This window comes from Panthera tigris, chromosome E1 (assembly GCF_018350195.1).
Source record: "Panthera tigris isolate Pti1 chromosome E1, P.tigris_Pti1_mat1.1, whole genome shotgun sequence".
NCBI lineage: Eukaryota > Metazoa > Chordata > Mammalia > Carnivora > Felidae > Panthera > Panthera tigris.
Window position 1 is genome coordinate 2,797,998 of NC_056673.1, and position 20,615 is coordinate 2,818,612.

A 20,615-nucleotide genomic window follows, 5' to 3' on the forward strand; every position below is an offset into this window, starting at 1 on the left:
TTGAACAGCCACGTTCACAATAGCCTAAAGGTAGAAGCAAGACAGGAGGCCATGGACAGATGAATGACTAAACACAATGTGGAATATGCACACAGTGGGATATTATTCAGCCTTTAAAAAGTAGGCAATCGTGACACCTGCTCCAATACGGATGTACCTTGAGCACATTACTCTGCGTGAAATAAGCAAGACATAAAAGGACAGATACTATACGATCCCACTTCTACGAGGTACGTAGAGTGGTCAAAGTCATAGAGACTTTGAATGGTGGTTGCCGGGGCTGGGAGGAGGGGAGATGGGGAGTCATTGTTTACTGGGTCTGGTGGTTCAGTGTGGGATGATGGAAAGTTTTAGGGACGGATAGTGGTGACAGTGAATATATTTCATGCTGTTGGATTGCACACGTACAAATAGCTAAAATAGTAAATTTTATATTATGCACCTTTTGCCACAATAAAAAAAAAGTTTAAAAAAAGTTGGACAGTTAAGCAACTGAGCCACCCAAGCACCCCTCAAAATGTTTTTTTTAATTTTTTAATGTTTGTTTATTTTTGAGAGAGAGACAGAGACAGAGACAGAGTGTGAGTAGGGAGGGGCAGAGAGACAGGGAGGCACAGAATCCGAAGCAGGCTCCAGGCTCTGAGCTGTTAGCACAGAGCCCGACGCAGGGCTTGAACCCACAAACCATGAGATCATGACCTGAGCCGAAGTCAGACGCTTAACCGACTGAGCCACCCAGGCGCCCCTCAAAATGTCTTATTTAAAACTTATTTAAGGGGCTCCTGGGTGGCTCAGTCGGGTAAGCATCAGACTCCTGATTTCGTCTCAGGTCATGATTTCACAGTTTGTGAGCTTGAGCCCCGCCAGAGTCAAGCTCTGCTCAGATAGCATGGAGCCTGCTTGGGATTCTCTCCCTCTCTCTTTCTCTCTCTCTCTCTAAATAAATAAATAAACTTAAAAAAATAAGTAACACTTATCTAAAATCCCCGAATATAGTGATCAAGTGTTCACCTCCGTGAGGTCTTAAAACTTCATTCGCATTGTATCCCTAGAGCCTAAAACAGTGCCTGTCACAGGGGAAATTCATGAGTGTTTTTTGAATGAATGAATGATTCCTTATTCAAGTTGCTCATGCACAAATAAATGTTTTTCCAAGGTCGTTCCTGCAAGTGGGGTTGCTTTGACTCTGCTAAGTGTTGCAAAAACAGTGCACCAATTTACATCTTCATCACCAATATGAAGGGATTGCGTCTTCTATTTATACCAACATTTGCTATTCTCACACCTTATTTTTTGCCATCTGGTAGATATTAAGGGTATTTCACTGTTTTATTGTGTACTTCCTTGAATATTAGTGAGGTTAAACATTTTTCCTTAGGCTTTTCTCGTGACTTGCCTGTTCATATCATTTGCCCGTTTTTGTAGTGGGTTGTTTATCTCTTTCATATCATGTATGTTTGGGTACTCATCCTTTGTTAATGTTTTGCAGCTATCTTCCTGTCTTTGGCCTATGTTTTCTCTTTGTTATATGCTTTTCCGACCAGAAATTTTTAAATTTTAAAATATTTTTAATCAAGTGTGTGGTTTTTGTCTGGTTGGCTTTTTTTGCTCTCTTTTGTTTTTTAGTAATCACTACACCCAACATGGGGCTTGAACTCATGATCATGAGATTGAGAGTTGCATGCTCCTCTGACTGAGCCAGCTGGGCACCCCCAGAAATTTTAAATTTGAGGTTTTCAAATGTGTCAGTCTTTCCCTTAATGGTTTGTACTTTATGCATCTTGTTTGAGAAATCCTTTCCTACTCTGAATTAATACAGATATTCTCTTTTCATCCACATGTTTTTTATTAACTGTGTATTTGGAAATAATTTTAAACTTACAAAACGCTGCAAAGATAAAAAAAGGTACGAAGAACACTCCTATACCCCTTATCTAGTTCACCTCATTTGAACATTTTGCCCATTCGTTTATTATTTGATATATATAATATAAACAACATAGCAAATGTAATACATGTGATGTAGAGTATATACATAGTATTTCTTAACTATTTGAAGGTGAGTTACGTACATTATGGTGCTTTACAGCTCAATGCTTTAGTGTGTATTTCCTATGAGTAGGGAGTCTCCTACATAACTATAGCACAGTTATCAACTTTATAAACTTACATTGATAAAATAACTTTATCAAGTCTCCCATTCATATCGCAATTTTGTCAGCGGACATATTTGATGTTGATGTTCCCTATGGCATTTTTATAACCCCATAAGCCATTTAACCCTATAAACCCTATAACCTTATAGCAGTTTTAAAAACCCTATAGTCTAGGGTCCAAGCCAGCAGAAGGTATTGCATTTAATCGTCATGTCTGTTTTGCCTCCTTTAATCTGGAACAGTTCCTCAACTTTTCTTTATTTGTCTTTTAGAATACTGACGTTTTTGAAGAATACAGTCCCATCCCTGCCCCCCCCACCCCCTTTTTAGTAAAATGTTCCTCATTTTGTGTCGATCTGATGCTAGCTCGTGATTAGATTAGGCTTGATGAGAGCACTTTCAGCTGGACCTCTGCACAGCTGCAGTGATGTGCGATTTTGCATCCACAATATTACGAAGATCGTGTCTTTCTCAGCGTATCACGTCTGGAGGCTGAATTTGTCTTAATTACCTTTGTCATCCAGACGTTATATTCTTTATCACAGGTAATTTTCACAACAACCTTCAGAGAGATGAAGCAACTTTCCCAAGTTCCCCAAGCCAGGAAGGAGGAATTTGAACCCAGCTCTGCCCAAGCCCAGAGGTCTTTGCATTATTTCCTGGGGTTCTGCCTTCCCATAGGCCAAAGGGACGGGTTTCTAGGCACAGAGAAGTGGAAATCGGAGAATCGAGGGTGGGCGGATGAGAGAAAAGGGTATCAGACTGGTTGGGGTTTGGGCTCCGGGGTTCAGACTTTGCCAGCCAAGGGATGGGGCTTGGCCTTGGCTGCCGAAAGTGGAAACGGGTGATTGGAGGGAATGAGACAGAGAACTCCCACCCTGAAACTGGTCACCCATAGGTGTCCAGGGGCACAACTCATCGCTTCCCAGGCTGAGAAGAGTAATGTGGCAGCAGCTTGAGAAGGCGAACCTGCAGTTGCTTTTGTTGGAGGCGGGGGTAGAGGGGAGGGGAGGGGGGCTGTTGAGAGGCATGGAGGAGAATCTGCTGGCGGCCTGGAAGCGGGGACAGCCTCCTCTGTAGGGAGCCCCATCCTCCACCAACTCCTCCCTGCCTGATTAAGGGACCTTAATCAGCTTGAGGAGATTAAGGACTCTGGACAGCTGTTCCCACACCCCCGCCCCGGCCGGGCTGGCAAAGGAGACCTGTGGGAGGGCGCCAGAAGGGGGATCTGCCCCGTGACCCCTCACCCCGGGCCTGGGCCCGAGCCCCGGACTTTCCGGTGAGTGGCTAAGGCCCCTCCGCAGGCACGGATTCGGGTCCCTTCGGCCCCAGATGGATCCAAGGAGGGCGTGGGCATGTCTCCGCTGACCCCAGACGGCTCTGAGGAGGGAGGAGGGGCGGGCAAGAGGGGAACAGGAAGCCGGAGAAACGGGGTGTGGGGGGTGCGGCCATGCCCTTGACTCCCGTATAGTCGTCCAAGCCAGAGGAGGGGGCTGTGGAAGTGGGGACATGCCCCGGGGTTAGTTGGGCTTTGAGAAGCTGGAGGTTGCGGACAGAACCCTAAGAGAGTTGTGCGCCACCCCCCCCACCGCCCCCCGGCCGCTCATCCGGCCCTGCTTATGCTCCCAGAAGCCGGCAATGACGGCGCGCGCCCTCCCTGCGGGTGGGTGTCCGGACCCCCGGCGCCGCGCCCCCGCGCGGCGGGTTCCATCCCCGCCCGGCGTCCCCCGGGCCCTGCCGCTGCTTCTGCTGCTCCTGCCGCCCTCCGCCCGGGCCGCCGTCTTCACAGTGGGGGTGCTGGGCCCCTGGGCCTGCGACCCCATCTTCGCGCGCGCCCGCCCGGACCTGGCCGCCCGCCTGGCCGCCGCCCGCCTGAACCACGACCCTGCCATGGCGGGGTCCCCCCGCTTCGAGGTCGCGCTGCTGCCCGAGCCGTGCCGGACGCCGGGCTCCCTGGGGGCGGTGTCGTCCGCGCTGGGCCGCGTCTCGGGCCTCGTGGGCCCGGTGAACCCCGCGGCCTGCCGGCCGGCCGAGCTCCTGGCCCAGGAGGCGGGGGTCACGCTGGTGCCCTGGGGCTGCCCCGGGACGCGGGCGGCGGGCACGACGGCCCCCGCGGTGACGCCCGCGGCGGACGCCCTCTACGCTCTCCTCCGCGCCTTCCGCTGGGCGCGCGTGGCCCTGGTCACCGCGCCCCAGGACCTGTGGGTGGAGGCGGGACGCGCCCTGTCCGCCGCGCTCAGGGCGCGGGGTCTGCCCGTTGCCCTGGTGACCGCCATGGAGCCGTCGGACGTGTCCGGGGCCCGGGAGGCCCTGCGGAGGGTCCAGGACGGGCCCAGAGTCAGAGGTAGGCTCCGCCGCGGGGTGCGGGGAGGGAGGGGCGCGGCGGCGCGGGCCGCGGGGCGCAGCAGTGAGCCCGGGGTCTCGGTCCCCAGCCGTGATCATGGTGATGCACTCGGTGCTGCTGGGCGGCCAGGAGCAGCGCTGCCTGCTGGAGGCCGCCGAAGAGCTGGGCCTGGCCGACGGCTCCCTGGTCTTCCTGCCCTTTGACACGCTCCACTACGCCCTGTCACCGGGCCCCGAGGCCTTGGCCGCCCTGGCCAACAGCTCCCGGCTTCGCAGGGCCCACGATGCGGTGCTCACCCTCACGCGGTACTGTCCCCCCGGGGGCAGCGTGATGGACGGCCTGCGCAGGGCCCAGGAGCGCCAGGAGCTGCCCTCTGACCTGGATCTGCTGCAGGTAGAGGCACCTGGGAGGAGGGAAGAGGGGAGGGGGGGAGAGGGGAGAGGGGGAGAGGGGAGAAGAGCACGGAGTCAATGCGAGACGGGAAGACAGAGGCAGTGGGGAGAGACTGAGAGAGCAAGCTCTACCTGTTCTGGCGTTTCCTGGGTAAACAGAGGCGCTGGGCTTGCTTGGGGCATCTTGGTGTATTGGGATCGCTTCCAGAGTGTAGACCAGGGGACCCCCTCCCCCCCAAGCCCAGCTCCAAGCAGGAAACCCTAGTGAACGCTGCACTGTGATCTCTTGCGGTCAGCTTCAAAGTGAACCCGCTTCCAACACCCCTGGGACAGGCAGTCTATAATACACTGCTGGTGTGTGTGTGTGTGTGTGTTTTTAATTTTTAAATGTTTATTTATGTTGGAGAAAGAGACAGAGTGTGAGCGGGAGAGGGGCAGAGAGCGAGGGAGACACAGAATCTGAAGCAGGCTCCAGGCTCCCAGCTGTCAGCACGGAGTTTGGGACTCGAACTCACAAACCGCGAGATCATGACCTGAGCCGAAGTCGAAGTCGGGTGTTCAACCGACGGAGCCCCCCAGGCGCCCCTGCACTGCTGGTGTTCTTAAGAGAACGGGAAAGGAGGACAAAGGCAGATGCGACCTCCGCGCCCAGTTTAGAGGTGTTTCCTCTGGGGCTTCGTCAGGTGGTCGTAACTTTTGGAGAGCCTCGACAAGTCTTGCGAGAAGCAGAAAGGACCCTAGGTGGAGCCAGGGGCTTCCATAATTATTTAGATCCACGGCCTACTGCCAACAATCCCAACACCCAGGATTCGCTGAGAATCCAGAATCCTGGGTCACACCATCTAACTCGAGACCGGTCACAAAAAGGGGAGGGGCTAGGGGCACCTGGGTGCCTCAGTCGTTAAGCTTCCGACTTTGGCTCAGGTCATGGTCTCCCGGTCCATGAGTTCGAGCTCCACGTGGGGGCCTGCTTCGGATTCTGTGTCTCCCTCTCTCTCTCTCTCTCTCTCAAAAATAAATAAGCATTAAAAACCATTTTTTAAAGGGGGAGGGAGCTGGAAACCACTAAGATAGGTGGGAATTTAGATGGCAGTGGGCAGTAAACTAACCACCACAAAGACCTTACTCAAAGGGTTGCACTTGAGAGAGGGCCGTGACTCAAGGGGGTGGGGGTTGGAATATTCCCCACCAATGCCCCTAGTCTCCTCCAGGAGGACCTGGGGTAGCCAGTGGGAGAAAGGATGGGAATAGTGAGTGAGAAGAGGAGAGCGAGGCGGTCGGGACAGCGGTGAGACTGGATGGGGGGCAGGGGGAGGAAGCGGTGACAAAAACCGTCTTCAGTTCTCAGTAACTGGCACAGGTGAGACCCCGGGAGTTACCTTCGATTCCTCTTACCTCCCCCCTCCCACACTAACCCTAACCCACCCACCGACCCCCCCCCCCCATCCAGACATCACGTCCTGTCAGTTTTACTTTTTAAAAGTCACTTGAATCCATCCTCGTTCTCTATTCTCTCCGTCACTGCCCCGGTTCAGGCCGCAGCACCTCCGATCTAAAGCCTGAAACAAAATCTCCCCAAAAGGTCTCTGCTTCAATGCTCACCCGCCCCGGCCTTTCTCCACCCAACAATCAGTTCAAGCTTCAGACACCTGACCAATCTGACTGTGTCACACCCCTGTCCCGAGCCTCCCGGGGGCTTCCCTCGCCCTGGATAGATGATGGTCTCTTCAGAGGGCTTATCACGTCTCTCATGCCTTCCCCTCTCTTCCATCGTCCTTGAACTTCAGCCAGACGGAGCTACTCTGGTCTCCCTAATGGTGTCGTCTCTCTTGCCTCTGTGCTGCTGGGAGCGCTCTTCCCTCTCCCCTGTCCCTCCCCTCCTCTCCCCGCAGATAACTGACTCACCCCCTCAAGGATGGTCACTTCTTCCGGAAGCCTTCTCCTCCTCCCTCAGCCTGGGTTGGGACCCTCCACTCCTGTCTCTGCAGCTCCCTAATCACCCCTACCGTCACCCATGGCACTACCCTAACATCCCTGTCTCCCCAACTAGAAGAAAGGTTCCTTGGGACAGGGACTCTATCTCGTCAATATCTCAGTGTCACCGATTGCTTTACACACGCCTGGCACTGTGAGAGATGGGAACTGGGAAAAATAAGCTTGATCGCCTTGGGGAAAGAAAAGAAGGAAAAATAGAAAATATAGAAGCCAACCAAAAGATAGGAAAGGAGGCTTTTAGGTAAATGAGAAGTAATCATGTTAAAAATATGAGCAAGGCAACCAACAGGAAGGGGAAGAGAGGAGCTGCAGGTGATGGAGAATAGGAATAACCAAGGTTGAGAAGAGCCTAAGAACCCCCGAAAAGAGGGAAGGCCAATGGGGAGGAGGGGAGAGAAGAGAGCCAATAGGGAGAGAGAGAGGAGGAGAGAGCCAATGGGGAGAGGGGAGGAGAGAGCCAATGGGGAGAGAGGAGGAGAGAGCCAATGGGGAGAGGGGAGGAGAGAGCCAATGGGGAGAGAGGAAGAGAGAGCCAATGGGGAGAGGGGAGGAGAGAGCCAATGGGGAGAGGGGAGGAGAGAGCCAATGGGGAGAGGGGAAGAGAGAGCCAATGGGGAGAGGGGAGGAGAGAGCCAATGGGGAGAGGGGAGGAGAGAGCCAATGGGGAGAGGGGAAGAGAGAGCCAATGGGGAGAGGGGAAGGGAGAGCCAATGGGGAGAAGGGAAGAGAGAGCCAATGGGGAGAGGGGAGGAGAGAGCCAATGGGGAGAGAGGAAGGGAGAACCATTGGGGAGAGGGGAGGAGAGAGCCAATGGGGAGAGGGGAAGGGAGAGCCAATGGGGAGAGGGGAGGAGAGAGCCAATGGGGAGAGAGGAAGGGAGAGCCATTGGGGAGAGGGGAGGAGAGAGCCAATGGGGAAAGGGGAGGAGAGAGCCAATGGGGAGAGAGGAAGGGAGAGCCAATGGGGAGAGGGGAGGAGAGAGCCAATGGGGAGAGAGGAAGGGAGAGCCAATGGGGAGAGGGGAGGAGAGAGCCAATGGGGAGAGAGGAAGGGAAAGCCAATGGGGAGAGGGGAGGAGAGAGCCAATGGGGGAGAGAGGAAGGGAGAGCCAATGGAGAGAGAGGAAGGGAGAGCCATTGGGGAGAGGGGAGGAGAGAGCCAATGGGGAGAGAGGAAGGCAGAGCCAATGGGGAGAGAGGAGGAGAGAGCGCTGAGCCGAGGGATCCCGGGGAAGCGCCAACGAGGTGTGAACGGTCTATGCACGAGGGGCCTGAGCACTGGAGAGAAGCAGTGCAAGGCTAGGTGGGCCAGCGGTGACCCCAACCCTGAGCCCCTACTGCCCTCCCCCAGGTGTCCCCACTCTTCGGCACCATCTACGACGCTGTCTTCCTGCTGGCGGGGGGCGTGGCGCGAGCGCGGGAGGCCGCAGGGGGCGGCTGGGTGTCCGGAGCAGCGGTGGCCCGCCACATCCAGGATGCCCAGGTCCCCGGCTTCTGCGGGGCCCTGGGAGGGGCCGAGGAGCCCCCGTTTGTGCTGCTGGACACGGACGCGGCGGGGGACCAGCTGTTCGCCACATACGTGCTGGACCCAAGCCGGGGCTCCCTCCGCTCGGCTGGGACCCCGGTGCATTTCCCTAGAGGGGGAGGAGGACCCGGGCCTGACCCCTCGTGTTGGTTCGAGCCAGACATCATCTGCAACGGAGGTGAGGGCGAGCACCCCAGCCCCCACTGGGACAGTCACCGTGGAGCCTCCACTAAGTGGTGAAAGAGAGTGAACTCTCGTCCTGGAACTCCTTCCGGGTCCTTCCTCAGACCCCTGGCTTGTGCGGAACCTGTCTCTTGCCAAGCCCCCAAAGCCCTCTTGGAACCTTCCTAGCATTCCCAGATGCTCCCTTTTGCAGAAGACCATGACCTTTCCCTAGATCTCGTTCTGGGCTCCCATCCACCTTGCCTAGGGCCTCCAGGATTTGACATGACTCCATCCCCCCATAGAGAGGGTGCCTCCCCCTGGCCACGGTCCTCAGAGTCCCCTCTCTCACTGCCTCTCCAGGAGTGGAGCCCGGCCTCGTCTTTATCGGCTTCCTCCTGGTGGTTGGGATGGGGCTGACAGGGGCCTTCCTGGCCCATTATGTGAGGTGAGTATGGGAGTGAGGTAGGTAAGGGATGAGCCTGCCTGTCCACCTGCCAGAAATTCGTCTGTGCAGCAAAGACAGCAGGCTGGGCCCACTCAAGAGTAGGGAAAAAAAAAAAAAAAGGAAGATGGGGAACATGGGGTTGCCCTCAAGGGGGTGGCAGACCAGGGGCTGTCTGGTTTGGGGATGACTGCTCTCCCCGAAGCCAACATTATCCCTTGCTGGCCTCCTGTCCTGGACCTTGGTCCCTTTTGAGCAGATGACGTCCTTTCCCTACCAGGCATCGTCTAATTCACATCCAGATGGTCTCTGGCCCCAACAAGATCATCCTGACTCTGGACGATATCACCTTCCTCCACCCGCAAGGGGGCAGCTCTCGAAAGGTGGGAGAGGCAGGGAGGCAGGGGCTATCTGGCAGGGAGCCAGCTCCCCAAGTGTCCTCCACTGTATATCTGTTCCCCTGCCTGCGCCAGCCCTCACCCCAGCCCCGAGGAAAGCCTGGTTTCTGCCCTGGCTCCCTCTCAGGTCTGAGCTCTGGGGATCAGCACCCTTAATGTGCAGTGAGAGTACCAGCCCTGTCCCCGCTGCTCTCCTGGGACAGCGAGAAGCTCCAAACAAACCCGCTGGTGTGTTTTGTAAACTGTAAACCGCAGCGCAATTGGGAAGTATAATGTCAGTTTCATCTTCCCCTAATTAACATTTCTTCCCTCTGTAATGCCTGGAACTCAGCCTGACCTCAACCCAGGACTCTGACCCCACAGTATATTCTGATCCCTTGCGTTGACCTCTACCCTCCAGGTGGTCCAGGGGAGCCGATCGAGTCTGGGCGCACACAGCGTGTCAGACGTTCGCAGCGTCCCCAGCCAGCCCGCGGACAGCGCCAACGTTGGCCTCTACGAGGTGAGCCTTACCCCGTCCAGGCCGAGCTCTATTCCTGGAGTTGCGTCATATCCCGCGGGCTACAGAAAATGGTGATAGGAGCCCAGAATGGGCTCTAGGAAGAGGTCACGGGTTCCCCAAAGGGGAGCGTCCGAGAATCCTTCCTGCCCCAGGATTTTTCCCTTAGCCTTTATCCACGTGAGGGCTCCTCAAAGGCCAATCACGGTGGCCCCGAGGCCGGAGGCCAGCCTGGTGGGGGGTGTTCCGGCACCAGCATGCAGCCCGGTGTGGCCACCGAAGCCATCCCCCTCCCCGTTGGGAGCCCCTGGCCCTGCCCCCTCCGTTGATCCAAGACTTCAGGCTACTGAAGGGCGTGGACCTCCCTGGAAAGGTTGGGGCATCTGGGATGCGGCATCGTGGTCACAAAAAGGACATTTCCAGGACACGGGTTGTTCAGGATGGGGGTGTCCCAGACGGGGCTATCCTGACTCAAGACAGACCCGCGTCCTGGTCCTACCCAGCGTTTCCACCCAATTCAGATCCGACTCAGGAACCGTGAGCTAACGGGATGGAAAGAGAAAGTCACGGAAGGGCATTGGGACCTTCACTATGGGTCAGCAAATCTAAATGCTGTAGGATGTGTGGGAATCAGGACAGACCCAGAGAGAGCTGAGGGAGCTCAGCTAATCAAGAGCGGGGCGGAGGCTTGGAGCTTCCAGATGTCAGGTCCCGCAGAGCATGCAGAGGGTCCCAATATGTCACCTACAGGCCACCGCGGCCACTTGTCACTGGGGGAAGTTGTTGTTAATCATTTGAATGGGCCTACCCTGTGCCTTGAAGAACGTTCAGCGTCTCTTGTCCCACCCACAAAACACATCTCCCAGTTTGGGGGACAATTAAAAACGTCCCCTGTGTATTTCCGAAAGCTCGTTAGGAGTCGACACCAAACCACCAGAATCTCCTGCCAGTGCGGCCAAACCCCTCACCCACGGACGAGGCCGGCTACAGAGATCACAGGGTCTAAGGCAGAATGACACCGAAGGGCTCCCTGTTGGTTCAGGATGGCGGAGCAGACCGCTGAGCCAAGCACAGGCCCTCGTGAGCATGGGGCCCGATGGGACCGCGTTCCCATGGACCAGCCCTACCCACAGCTGAGGACAGTGAGGCTGTGAGGGGAACTGCCTGTGCGTCACAGTCAGTCTGTCATAAAAGCCTGATCTCCCCAGACTCCTGGCTCCCAGCACAGTGCTCTCTCAGGGCAACAGATGGTGAGGAGGGCTGTGGCCTCAGTGACATTTGTGGTGCTAACAGCTTGCTTACTAAGGCTGTGGGTGGGTGCATCTGCGTTGGTGAGGACAGCCATGCGAGGGTGGCCCCCATCCCCGCCAGCTGTGAAGTGGACTGACAGATGTCAAACGCTTTGCTTCTGAACCTCTGCGTCACAGGCAGGATGTGTCCTGAGGCAGTAGGCCAGTGGAAGCTGGGGCCTCTGCGGCTTTTCACCTCACGGGCTTTTCAGAAGCTGAGTTCACTGCTCCCATCTCTGGGGCGCCTGGGTGGCTCAGTCAGCGCCCAACTCTTGATTTCAGTTCAGGTCACGATCCCAGGGTTGTGGGATCGAGCCCCACATTTGGCTCCTTGCGGAACGTGGAACCTGCTTAAGATTCTCTCTCTCCCTCTGGCCCTCTCCCTGGCTTGTGCGCATGCTCTCTCTCTCTCTCTCTCTCTCTCTCTCTCTCAAAACAACAAAAAACTACTCCCATCTCTGCTCCAGGGAGACTGGGTTTGGCTGAAGAAATTCCCAGGGGATCAGCACATAGCTATCCGCCCAGCAACCAGGACAGCCTTCTCCAAGGTGAGCGTTGAGCCCGTGGTGGGGTGTGGGGTGTGGGGTGGCCGTCATTTCCTTCCCTCTTGGCCTTCTCTTTGCAGCTGGGGACAGAGATAGACCCGAATCTAGGAGAGACCAACAGGTCTCCGTGGAAGTGCCCTCTCCCAAAGCAGGCGTCCCGTTATGCTCTCCCATTTTTTTCTCAATGTTTATTTTTGAGAGAGAGAGCGCGCATGGAGGGGGGTGCAGAGAGAGAGGGAGAAAATTCCACACAGGCTCCATCAGTGTAGAGCCCCATGCGGGGCTCGATCCCACGAACCCATGAGATCACGACCTGAGCCAAAACCAGGAGTCAGATAATGCCTACTGGGTGAAGCGGAAAGCTGGCAAGGAGGCGGTAGCCTGGCTTATCCTGACCGCCCCACCTCGAGGCCCCCCTTACATCGTGCAGCCTCCGGCTGGGCTCCTCTGATGCCTCCACAGAAGCTCTCGGTCACAGCTGCAGAATGACTTAGGGTCCCCAGACTAAGTCACCACTTAACCGCAGGCATCTAGGATGAAGGGAAGCCCCTTATTGGACCAAAGGAAAGTTGGAAGGACAGTAGTCACCCACCCGCTGGCCCCCATTTCCCAGCATGCTCGGATTGTGAGGGCGCCTGTCCTGTGGCATGTGGTCCGCTAGGACCACAGTGTGACTGCTCAGTCCCTTCCTCCCTGCCTCGGGGATGTTGGGAGTCTCAGACATGAGCAAGGCAGGCCTGGGCCGTGGCCGACAAGGCCGTGTGTGGCCTCCGGGAGAACCTGCCTGGCTCCTGGTTACCAGTGCAAGGTAGTCTCTTCGCGTAGGACTTTAAGCTAAACCATACTCGGCATCTCGATGGTGACCTTTGACCCACGTGTCTGTTCCGGAGAGAGAACTTACCCTTGGAAGAAAGCGCCCCCCACCCCGTGCCCCCATAGGCCTTTCCAGTCACCCCTCTCATCCCTCCTTCCGAGCGTGGACGCCCCAAACCAGACCTGGATAACAGGTCTCCTCCCCACGGTGCCTCCGGGGCAGAAAGTGCCCGTTGGCTCTCTCCCTCTCAGCTCCAGGAGCTGCGGCACGAGAACGTGGTCCTCTACCTGGGGCTCTTCCTCGGCGGCGGAGCGGGTGGCACCATGGCCCCCGGGGAGCGCATGCTGGCCGTGGTCTCCGAGCACTGTACCCGGGGCTCCCTCCACGACCTCCTCGCCCAGAGAGACATAAAGCTGGACTGGATGTTCAAGTCCTCCCTCCTCCTGGACCTCATCAAGGTGGTGGGGGGTGCGGGGGTGGCAGGGAGGAGGGGGCAGGGGAGCCGCAGGGCTCAGGTCGCCTCGTATCCCACCCCTTCCAGGGAATGAGGTATCTGCATCACCGAGGCGTGGCCCACGGGCGCCTTAAGTCACGGAACTGCGTGGTGGACGGGCGGTTCGTGCTGAAAGTCACCGACCACGGTCAGGGGCGACTGCTGGAAGCGCAGAGGGTGTTGCCGGAGCCTCCCAGCGCGGAGGGTAGGATCCCCCGCCTCCCCGCTGCCTCCCACGCGGACGAGCATCCCCGGGACCCCCGTTATCTCAGGGGCCCCTCCATCCATCCCTCCCTCCGCCTTCGCGTCCTCTCCATCCCACGCCCACTGCACGTGGCCCCGGCCTCGGTGAAGGTCTCAGGTCTCGGGACCTCAGAGAGGAGAAGGGGACTGGACCGGGGAGGCGGGGAGGCGGGGGGGGGGGGGGGGGGGGGGGGCTCGAAGGGGCGTGGCTTGTGCCCGAGGGGCGGGGTGTTCTCTGAGCCTTCCTTTGCATAAAGGGCGGGGCCTATTTGTGAGGACGGCGCTTTCTCGGAGACCCGCGTCGGGTTTCTGGTAGTTTCTCCCGGGGATAGCTGCGGGCAGCGGGGCCACACTCGGGCTGGGAGTTGGTGAGTGGGTGCGAGCCTGGGCTTTTTGGTTAGGGCGGGGGGGTCTGTCCCCAGCGCCCCCAGGCCCTCCCGCATGCCCACGCCCCCTCCCCCGACCCCAGACCAGCTGTGGACAGCCCCGGAGCTGCTTCGGGACCCGGCCCTGGAGCGCAGGGGAACGATGGCGGGTGACGTCTTCAGCCTGGGCATCATCATGCAGGAGGTCGTGTGTCGCAGCGCCCCCTACGCCATGCTGGAGCTGACCGCCGAGGGTACGCTCGCTCGCGTCGCGCTTCCAGCCTGCGGCCGGCAGAGCCTCTCGCCAGACCCAGCCTCTCTGCCCTAAAGCCCGGAGCTGAGGCTTAATTATGTGGGCCTCCCGTATGTGGATCTCAAGGGTCAGGGCCGGGGAGAGCAAGCGTCAGGATGGGAGGGGGCGGCTCTTAGGCTCCCAGACATCAGTGGTCGTCTCTGTCCTCATCCTGGACCCAACCTGCTCCCCCAGCTGAGGGAGCGGGCTCCCCTCTGGTTCTTAGGGACGGCAGGGAGGCAGCAGTGTCGGGGGAAGGGGGCGAAGGCAGTGGGATCTGGTTCAAATCCGTATGACTTACCATCCAGGAGTCAGCAAGCTACTGGGCCACCCCAACCCTCACTCTCAACTGCGACAAATGTTAGCTCTGCCTGTCACCTCTAACTGCCCCCTGCGCCCCCACCCTCCCACCCCCAGGGTTCAGGATCCTCCCGTTCCTTCCAGCAACGCCCTCCCCTCCCTCCCCGCGCTTCCCCGCCTCCTTCCGGAAGCTCTGATCGCGGGCTTCAGCAGTCAGGCCAGAGTCAGAGGCGGCCTCTGTTGGTCCCCTCATGCCTCCAGAAGTGGTGGAGAGGGTCCGAAGTCCCCCTCCACTGTGCCGGCCCTCCGTGTCCGTGGACCAGGCGCCCGCGGAGTGCATCCAGCTGATGAAACAGTGCTGGGCGGAGCAGCCGGCCCTCCGGCCCTCCATGGACCGCACCTTCGAGCAGGTCAGCGGCTGGCATTGGGCCAGGGCTGGGCTGGCCGCTTGTCGGCAACCCGGGGAGGCTTCAGGAAGGCAGACCCGCGGGACCTCTGACCTCCAGGCCGTCTCCCAAGGGGCAGTCTGAGGACTGGGAGTTAGGTGGGGACAGAGTTAGAACGGGGGCTGCGGGGCCCTTCGGAGCAGGAGATAGACCTCTGGGCGGGAGAAATGTTTCACTCGATTCGAATAACATTTGAATCGCGTGGCCCGGTGTGGCCACAAGACCCTCGGCCTGGGAGTCCAAACCCCAGTGTCTTGTCAGTTATCAGCTGAGAGCAGCTGACCTCTGGGACCTCCCCCCCCCCCCATTTCCCCTATGGCTCCTGGTGTGTGAAGGCACAGGGCCTGGCATGGGGGGGGGGGGGCTGATGCGTAAACGATGCGTGGGGTGGGATGCCTGGGGGGGGGCGGGGGGGGCAGGCGTAAGAGGGCCCCACGCAGGGGTCATGGCGGCCCCGGTCCTCAACAGCCCCCGCACCCCCACCCCGGCTGCCTCCCCCTACCAGTTCAAAAGCATCAACAAGGGCCGGAAGACGAACATCATTGACTCCATGCTGAGGATGCTGGAACAGTATTCCAGCAACCTGGAGGACCTGATCCGGGAGCGCACGGAGGAGCTGGAGCTGGAGAAGCAGAAGACAGACCGGCTGCTGACGCAGATGCTGCCCCCGTGCGCGCCCGCGGGGAGGGGTGCGAGGGGGAGGGCCCGCGGGCGGCCGGGGGCGGGACCTCCACCTAACGCCCGCCCCCCCCCCCTCCCCGACGACCCTACCTAGTTCTGTGGCCGAGGCTCTGAAGACGGGGACACCTGTGGAGCCCGAGTATTTTGAGGAGGTGACCCTGTACTTCAGCGACATCGTGGGCTTCACCACCATCTCGGCCATGAGCGAGCCCATCGAGGTGGTGGACCTGCTCAACGACCTCTACACGCTCTTTGACGCCATCATCGGCTCCCACGACGTCTACAAGGTGGGGTGTGCCGGGGGGGGGGGCAACCCTCCTTCAGCTCCGCCAGCCCCCAGTTCAGCCCCACTGCCCCCGCCCCCATTTGGAAGCCTCCCCAGGATCCCCGCGCTGCCCCCCCCCCAGCCCCAGCTTAGGCCGCCTGACAAAGGACAGTCGCTTGGCGGGAGAGAGGTGCTCAGTACCCGACTTGCGCCACCCTTTCCGTCAGGTGGAGACAATTGGGGACGCCTACATGGTGGCCTCAGGGCTGCCCCAGCGGAACGGGCAGCGGCACGCGGCGGAGATCGCCAACATGGCTCTGGACATCCTCAGTGCCGTGGGCTCCTTCCGAATGCGCCACATGCCCGAGGTGCCCGTGCGCATCCGCATCGGCCTGCACTCGGGTACCTCCCGGGCTCTGGTGGCCCCCTCCCTCCCCGTCTAGGGCCGGTTCCGCGTTCCCTGGACATTCGTGCGGTGGGGGCAGGGGGGGGGGCAGTGGGACTCGCTGTGAAGCCGCCTCGGCAGGCACCCCGTCGTGATCGAGAGGTACCCTTGGGGAGCTGGTGGAGACGATGGGGCGCTAGAGAGTCCCCCGAGGTGCCAGGTGCCACCCAGCCGCCAGCACGGCCACCCACCCTGCGCGTCTCCGCAGGCCCGTGCGTGGCGGGCGTGGTGGGCCTCACCATGCCGCGGTACTGTCTGTTTGGGGACACGGTCAACACCGCCTCGCGCATGGAGTCCACGGGGCTGCGTGAGTGGGGCGGGGCGGGGTCCCGGGGTGGGGGGTGATTCACGGAGCGAGGGGGAAGTGGCTCGGGGAGGGGGAGGCGGGAGGGGAGTCCCGAAATCACCACGTCCCCTGTCGCCCCAGCTTACCGCATCCACGTGAACATCAGCACCATCCAGATTCTCCGCGCCCTGGACGAGGGCTTCCAGACGGAGGTGCGCGGCCGCACGGAGCTGAAGGTGAGACCGGGCCCCGCCCCCTCCTGGGCCGCAACCTCCGGGGTCTTGGGTGCCACTCAGACCTCGAGGTCCACCCGCCCTCGCCCCAGCCGCCTCACCCCCCACCCCCCGCCCCGTGTCTCTCCAGGGCAAGGGCGCCGAGGACACGTACTGGCTGGTGGGCAGACGCGGCTTCAACAAGCCCATCCCCAAACCGCCGGATCTGCAGCCGGGGTGAGGAACCAGCCTCCGGGCCCCTTCTCCCGGCCTGACCCCGCCCTCCGCCTGCCCCTCCCTGAGGCCGCCGCCCCCCTCCCCGCAGGGCCAGCAACCACGGCATCAGCCTGCAGGAGATCCCCCTGGAGCGGCGCCTGAAGCTGGAGAAGGCGAGGCCGGGCCAGTTCTCCGGGAAGTGAGGCGCGCAGCGCAGCGGGAACAGGTGCTGCCCCCTTGCTCCCAAGCCCAGCTGCCGATCTCCCAGGGGCCTCCTCTCCAGCCTGAGGGCCTGGCCCTGCCCGCTGAACTTCCCACCCAAGCCAGGTGTCCCAATTCCTGTCTGAGCGAGCCCAGGCTCTTTCCTAAACCCAGGAATTTTCCCCTGGGAGGGGGGAGTTCTGGTTCTGTAGGTCTGGAATGGCCCGGGAATCCAGACTTGAGAACCCTTGTACTCATGATCTTCTGAGACCTCTCCTCTGACAACCCCCTCGCCCCCACTGCGCTGCATTAACGGGGCCTCCCTGCCAGGCCCCACAGGCTGTGCACTGCACAAAAGACAGAACTTTCGGGAGCACCGTTCGCCAGAGGACAAGATGAACGTTGTCTCTAGCATTCTGTCAGGGCAGAAGCCCTGCCCTCTACCTTCCTTGAAGAAACTGTGATCCATGACCCTCCCCTTCTTAGGTGAACCCCCGTGACCCCTTTCTATGATTTCCCTCAGACACCCCTCTTTCTCTCAGGAGTATTCCGGAAGGTCCTTTTCCTGAAAGTTGCTGCTATGGGTGACCAACAGTCTGGCTGATACCAGTGGCTTCTATCCGGCTTTGCCTCAAAGGATCCTGGGCCTTTACACCTGCTGTGTGACCTCGGGAAAGTCTCGTGCACTCTCTGGGCTTGGATTTCCCTCATGATGAAATAAGGAGTGGCCTAGGTGGTTTCTGCACTCCTAAGCTTCCGGATGGCCTGGGTGTATGGGCGCCGGCCCCAGTAACTCTGAGCCCATCAGGGGAGGTGGGGCTGGGGATTCTCCGCTTTCCAGGGCCTCCCAGGGCCCCAGGAAGGAAGGTCTGGGGTTGGAATCCCCAACCCCAGAGGAGGCAGAGACCTGCGGTTCCCCCAGAGCAGAGGTCTGTGGCCTGAGGATTAGCCTCTGCTTAGCCTCGATAGTCCTTCCCTTCTCCCGCCCCCCCGCCCCCCCCCCACCGCCAGTCAGAAACCGGCCCCTTCTGTGGGCATCGCCGTGTCTTGCCCAAGTGCAGAGAAAAGCTGGCTGCAAGGCTCTGGGGAGAGAGGAAGGCAAACAGGCCTCAGCACACCTTCACTCACCAGAACGCCCGAGAAATGGTAGGATTTTCTGTTGAACTGGACACTTGCCGAGCACACAGAGAATCCTCTCTGCTTAGATCTTTCCCACAGGCGTCTGCAACCACTGCCCGTCCCCCCCGCCCCCCCCCCCCACCGGTCCAACTGAACTTTCTTTTGTGGAACAGCGACGTTCCAGAGCCCGGGCCTTGGCACTGTCGAGTTGGGGTGTCCTTCAGCGCCACTGGAGGCCGTGGCAGGAGTTAGTGGCAGCGGCAGCCGCCCAGAGCGTCCCTACAGGTGTAGTGAGTGTTCAGTCCCTCCCAGGTCAGCAAGCAGGCGTGGCCAGTAGCGTCCGAGAGAATTTCCAGGTGGAAGGGTGAATGCTCACCACGCACAGTGTGGTTCCCGGGCCAGGGGCAGGGACATGACCTGAGAGCCTGTTAGAAATGCAGACTTGTGGGCCCAGACCTATCGATTCAGAATCCGCATTTTTAACAAGTTCCCTCAGGGTGTTTCTGTGCACCTGAACGAACGTTCACGAATCATGTCACTAAGTGAGCCTAAAAATCTCTAAGATTTCATAAATCTTAGAGGCTAGAAACTCGCCGAGACTGGTTTTGTTGGCCTATGGGGGAAGTTTTGTTGTAATTTTGAGCTAACGTTTAGCAATCAAGAGATTCACATTTTCTAAAAAACGTATACCAAACTTCCCTCTTCTCTGAAATCAAAAAGTTCCACTGCTGGCTTTTCTGCTGGAGCTAGAGAGCCACTGATCATTTTCTCTGGGGCTTTATTCTTTAGTTCTAATGGTCCCCACCCGCCAAGACCCAAGAGTTTCCGGATGTCCCTTACGTACCTGCCTGGCGCCCTTAGGCATTTCGCTCAGGGCCCCTGGGAACTGCCGCTGGGACTGCAGGTGCTTCTGGAGGTGGTTTCTGCCCGGCCTGTGAAATCCACGGCTGAGCAGCCTCCCCGTCCTGCCTAAAGGTAGAGAGAGGACATATAACAGGCCTCAACTGCAGCATTGTAGGTTCTGGTCACTTGAGGTGGTGCTGTAGGGTGAGTCAGTTAGTACAACTCAGAAAACATTTTTCGCCGAGTTGGGAGACGATGAGTTAAAGATTTTTAAAAACCCTGGTGTGCGCCTGCACGCGCACACAATTTTCTAAATTCTGCACATTCTTAAGCATCTCTCTTCAGATTTTCTCTGGACTTCGGTCCCCGGGATGGAGGGCAGACAGCCTCTTCCCAGGCAGCGCCCCCACCCTCCCTGCTAAGCCCCTCCCCATCCCCCACCCTGACTCTTTCTCTCGCCTTCCATCCCACCTGGGGGACGCCTGTGGTAGTTAATGGCCCGTGATTCAGGGGAGCCTCAGGGCAGCCTTGACCTGGGAGGAGACTAGCGCGGACAGGCTGGGGCAGGACACTTCCCAGGGGAGGAGGAGCTGGGGCCCCGAATCCAGTTTGGGGTAGAGGTGGAGGCCGCAGGGCTGAGCGCGTCCCTTCCCACCCTCCATTCTGCCTGGTCCCAAGACCCCGGTCGCAGCTGGGCAGATGTGAGCCGGGAGGGGCCTGGTGGAGGTTGGAGAGCTGAGGCCCACCCCAGGGCTCACAGAGCTGGTGGGAGAAGGGCGGGGAAGGTCTAGCCGCAGTCTCCTCTCTGCTCCTCTGCCCCTGTCTCTCCCTCTCCCTCAGTCTCCCCCGCTCTGCCCACAGTTTTCCCCTACCTGTCCCCGCAGCTCCCCCATTTCTGCGCAACCTTCCTTCCTGGGTCCGGTCAGTCTCCTAGAGCCCGGTACCCTCTGACTCAAGCCCTCTTCACCTGCTCGCTCCTGTTGCTCCAGGGTCCCGGGCACCTCCCAGCCCCAGAGAGCACCTGGCTTGGCCATCAGGCACTCCCCACCTTCAGACGTGTTTACACTACCTCTGCCAGGTGGCCTGAGCCAGGAGCCCGCGCCTGGGGCTGTCCTCGCCTTTGGGATGGCTCCGTAGCTGGGACCAGTGACGGCCACGGCAGGGCCCTGGCAAGGCCCTCCCGCGGCTGCTTCCACCCTGTAGCTGAGACTCCGCATCACGTCCCGGGGCTCACTTGGCACTTTTTCTCTGCTGCTCCTCAGGGTCTGGGCCGTGCTCCCCCTCCCCACCTGCAGTGGACCCCAGGCACCCCTTTTGGGAGATCTGTGGCGCCGCATTGTGGGACTGTGTGCACTGGGACCTTCTGGGCTGTGCGCCGTGGATGCCAGGCCACGTGCCACGGTGTTGGGAGAGTGGCGGCTGAAATAAAGGCGTGCTTTCTTCCATCTCGTGGTGTGTGATCCTTTTGGCCTGGATGGTCTCTACGCCCTCTTCCCTGCAGGACTCACACCTGGCACTGCTAGGGAGGGCTTCAGAGAGGGCAAGAACCCTAGAGATGCCCGAGGCAGGGGGCAGTGAGCTGCCATTCCGCTCGGGGTCTGCTCTGAGGGGACCGAGCGGGGAAGCCCCAGGCTTTTCAGGCTTC

The 20,615-nt window shown here is 59.1% G+C and overlaps 1 protein-coding gene across 1 annotated transcript; it reads left to right on the forward strand.

Annotated features, from left to right (window-relative positions):
- The first annotated feature begins 3,794 nt into the window (after window positions 1-3,794).
- Window positions 3,795-17,992, forward strand: GUCY2D (guanylate cyclase 2D, retinal). The gene is made up of 19 exons (XM_042967406.1): window positions 3,795-4,500; window positions 4,589-4,893; window positions 8,238-8,589; window positions 8,937-9,021; window positions 9,299-9,401; window positions 9,817-9,918; window positions 11,672-11,752; window positions 12,815-13,021; window positions 13,105-13,261; window positions 13,769-13,918; window positions 14,518-14,666; window positions 15,208-15,371; window positions 15,478-15,670; window positions 15,876-16,050; window positions 16,302-16,400; window positions 16,521-16,615; window positions 16,743-16,828; window positions 16,917-17,033; window positions 17,551-17,992. Exons 1-18 carry the CDS (start codon window positions 3,795-3,797, stop codon window positions 17,008-17,010), a joined length of 3,303 nt encoding a protein of 1,100 aa, XP_042823340.1. The 3' UTR covers window positions 17,011-17,033; window positions 17,551-17,992.
- Window positions 17,993-20,615: the final 2,623 nt, after the last annotated feature.

Excerpts from the sequence above, each read along its gene's own strand:
- GUCY2D (XM_042967406.1), top strand. The coding sequence starts at position 3,795 with ATGACGGCGCGCGCCCTCCCTGCGGGTGGGTGTCCGGACCCCCGGCGC. Across the intron at positions 8,590-8,936 it reads AGACATCATCTGCAACGGAG|GAGTGGAGCCCGGCCTCGTC; the intron begins GTGAGGGCGAGC and ends CTGCCTCTCCAG. Across the intron at positions 11,753-12,814 it reads CCAGGACAGCCTTCTCCAAG|CTCCAGGAGCTGCGGCACGA; the intron begins GTGAGCGTTGAG and ends TCTCCCTCTCAG.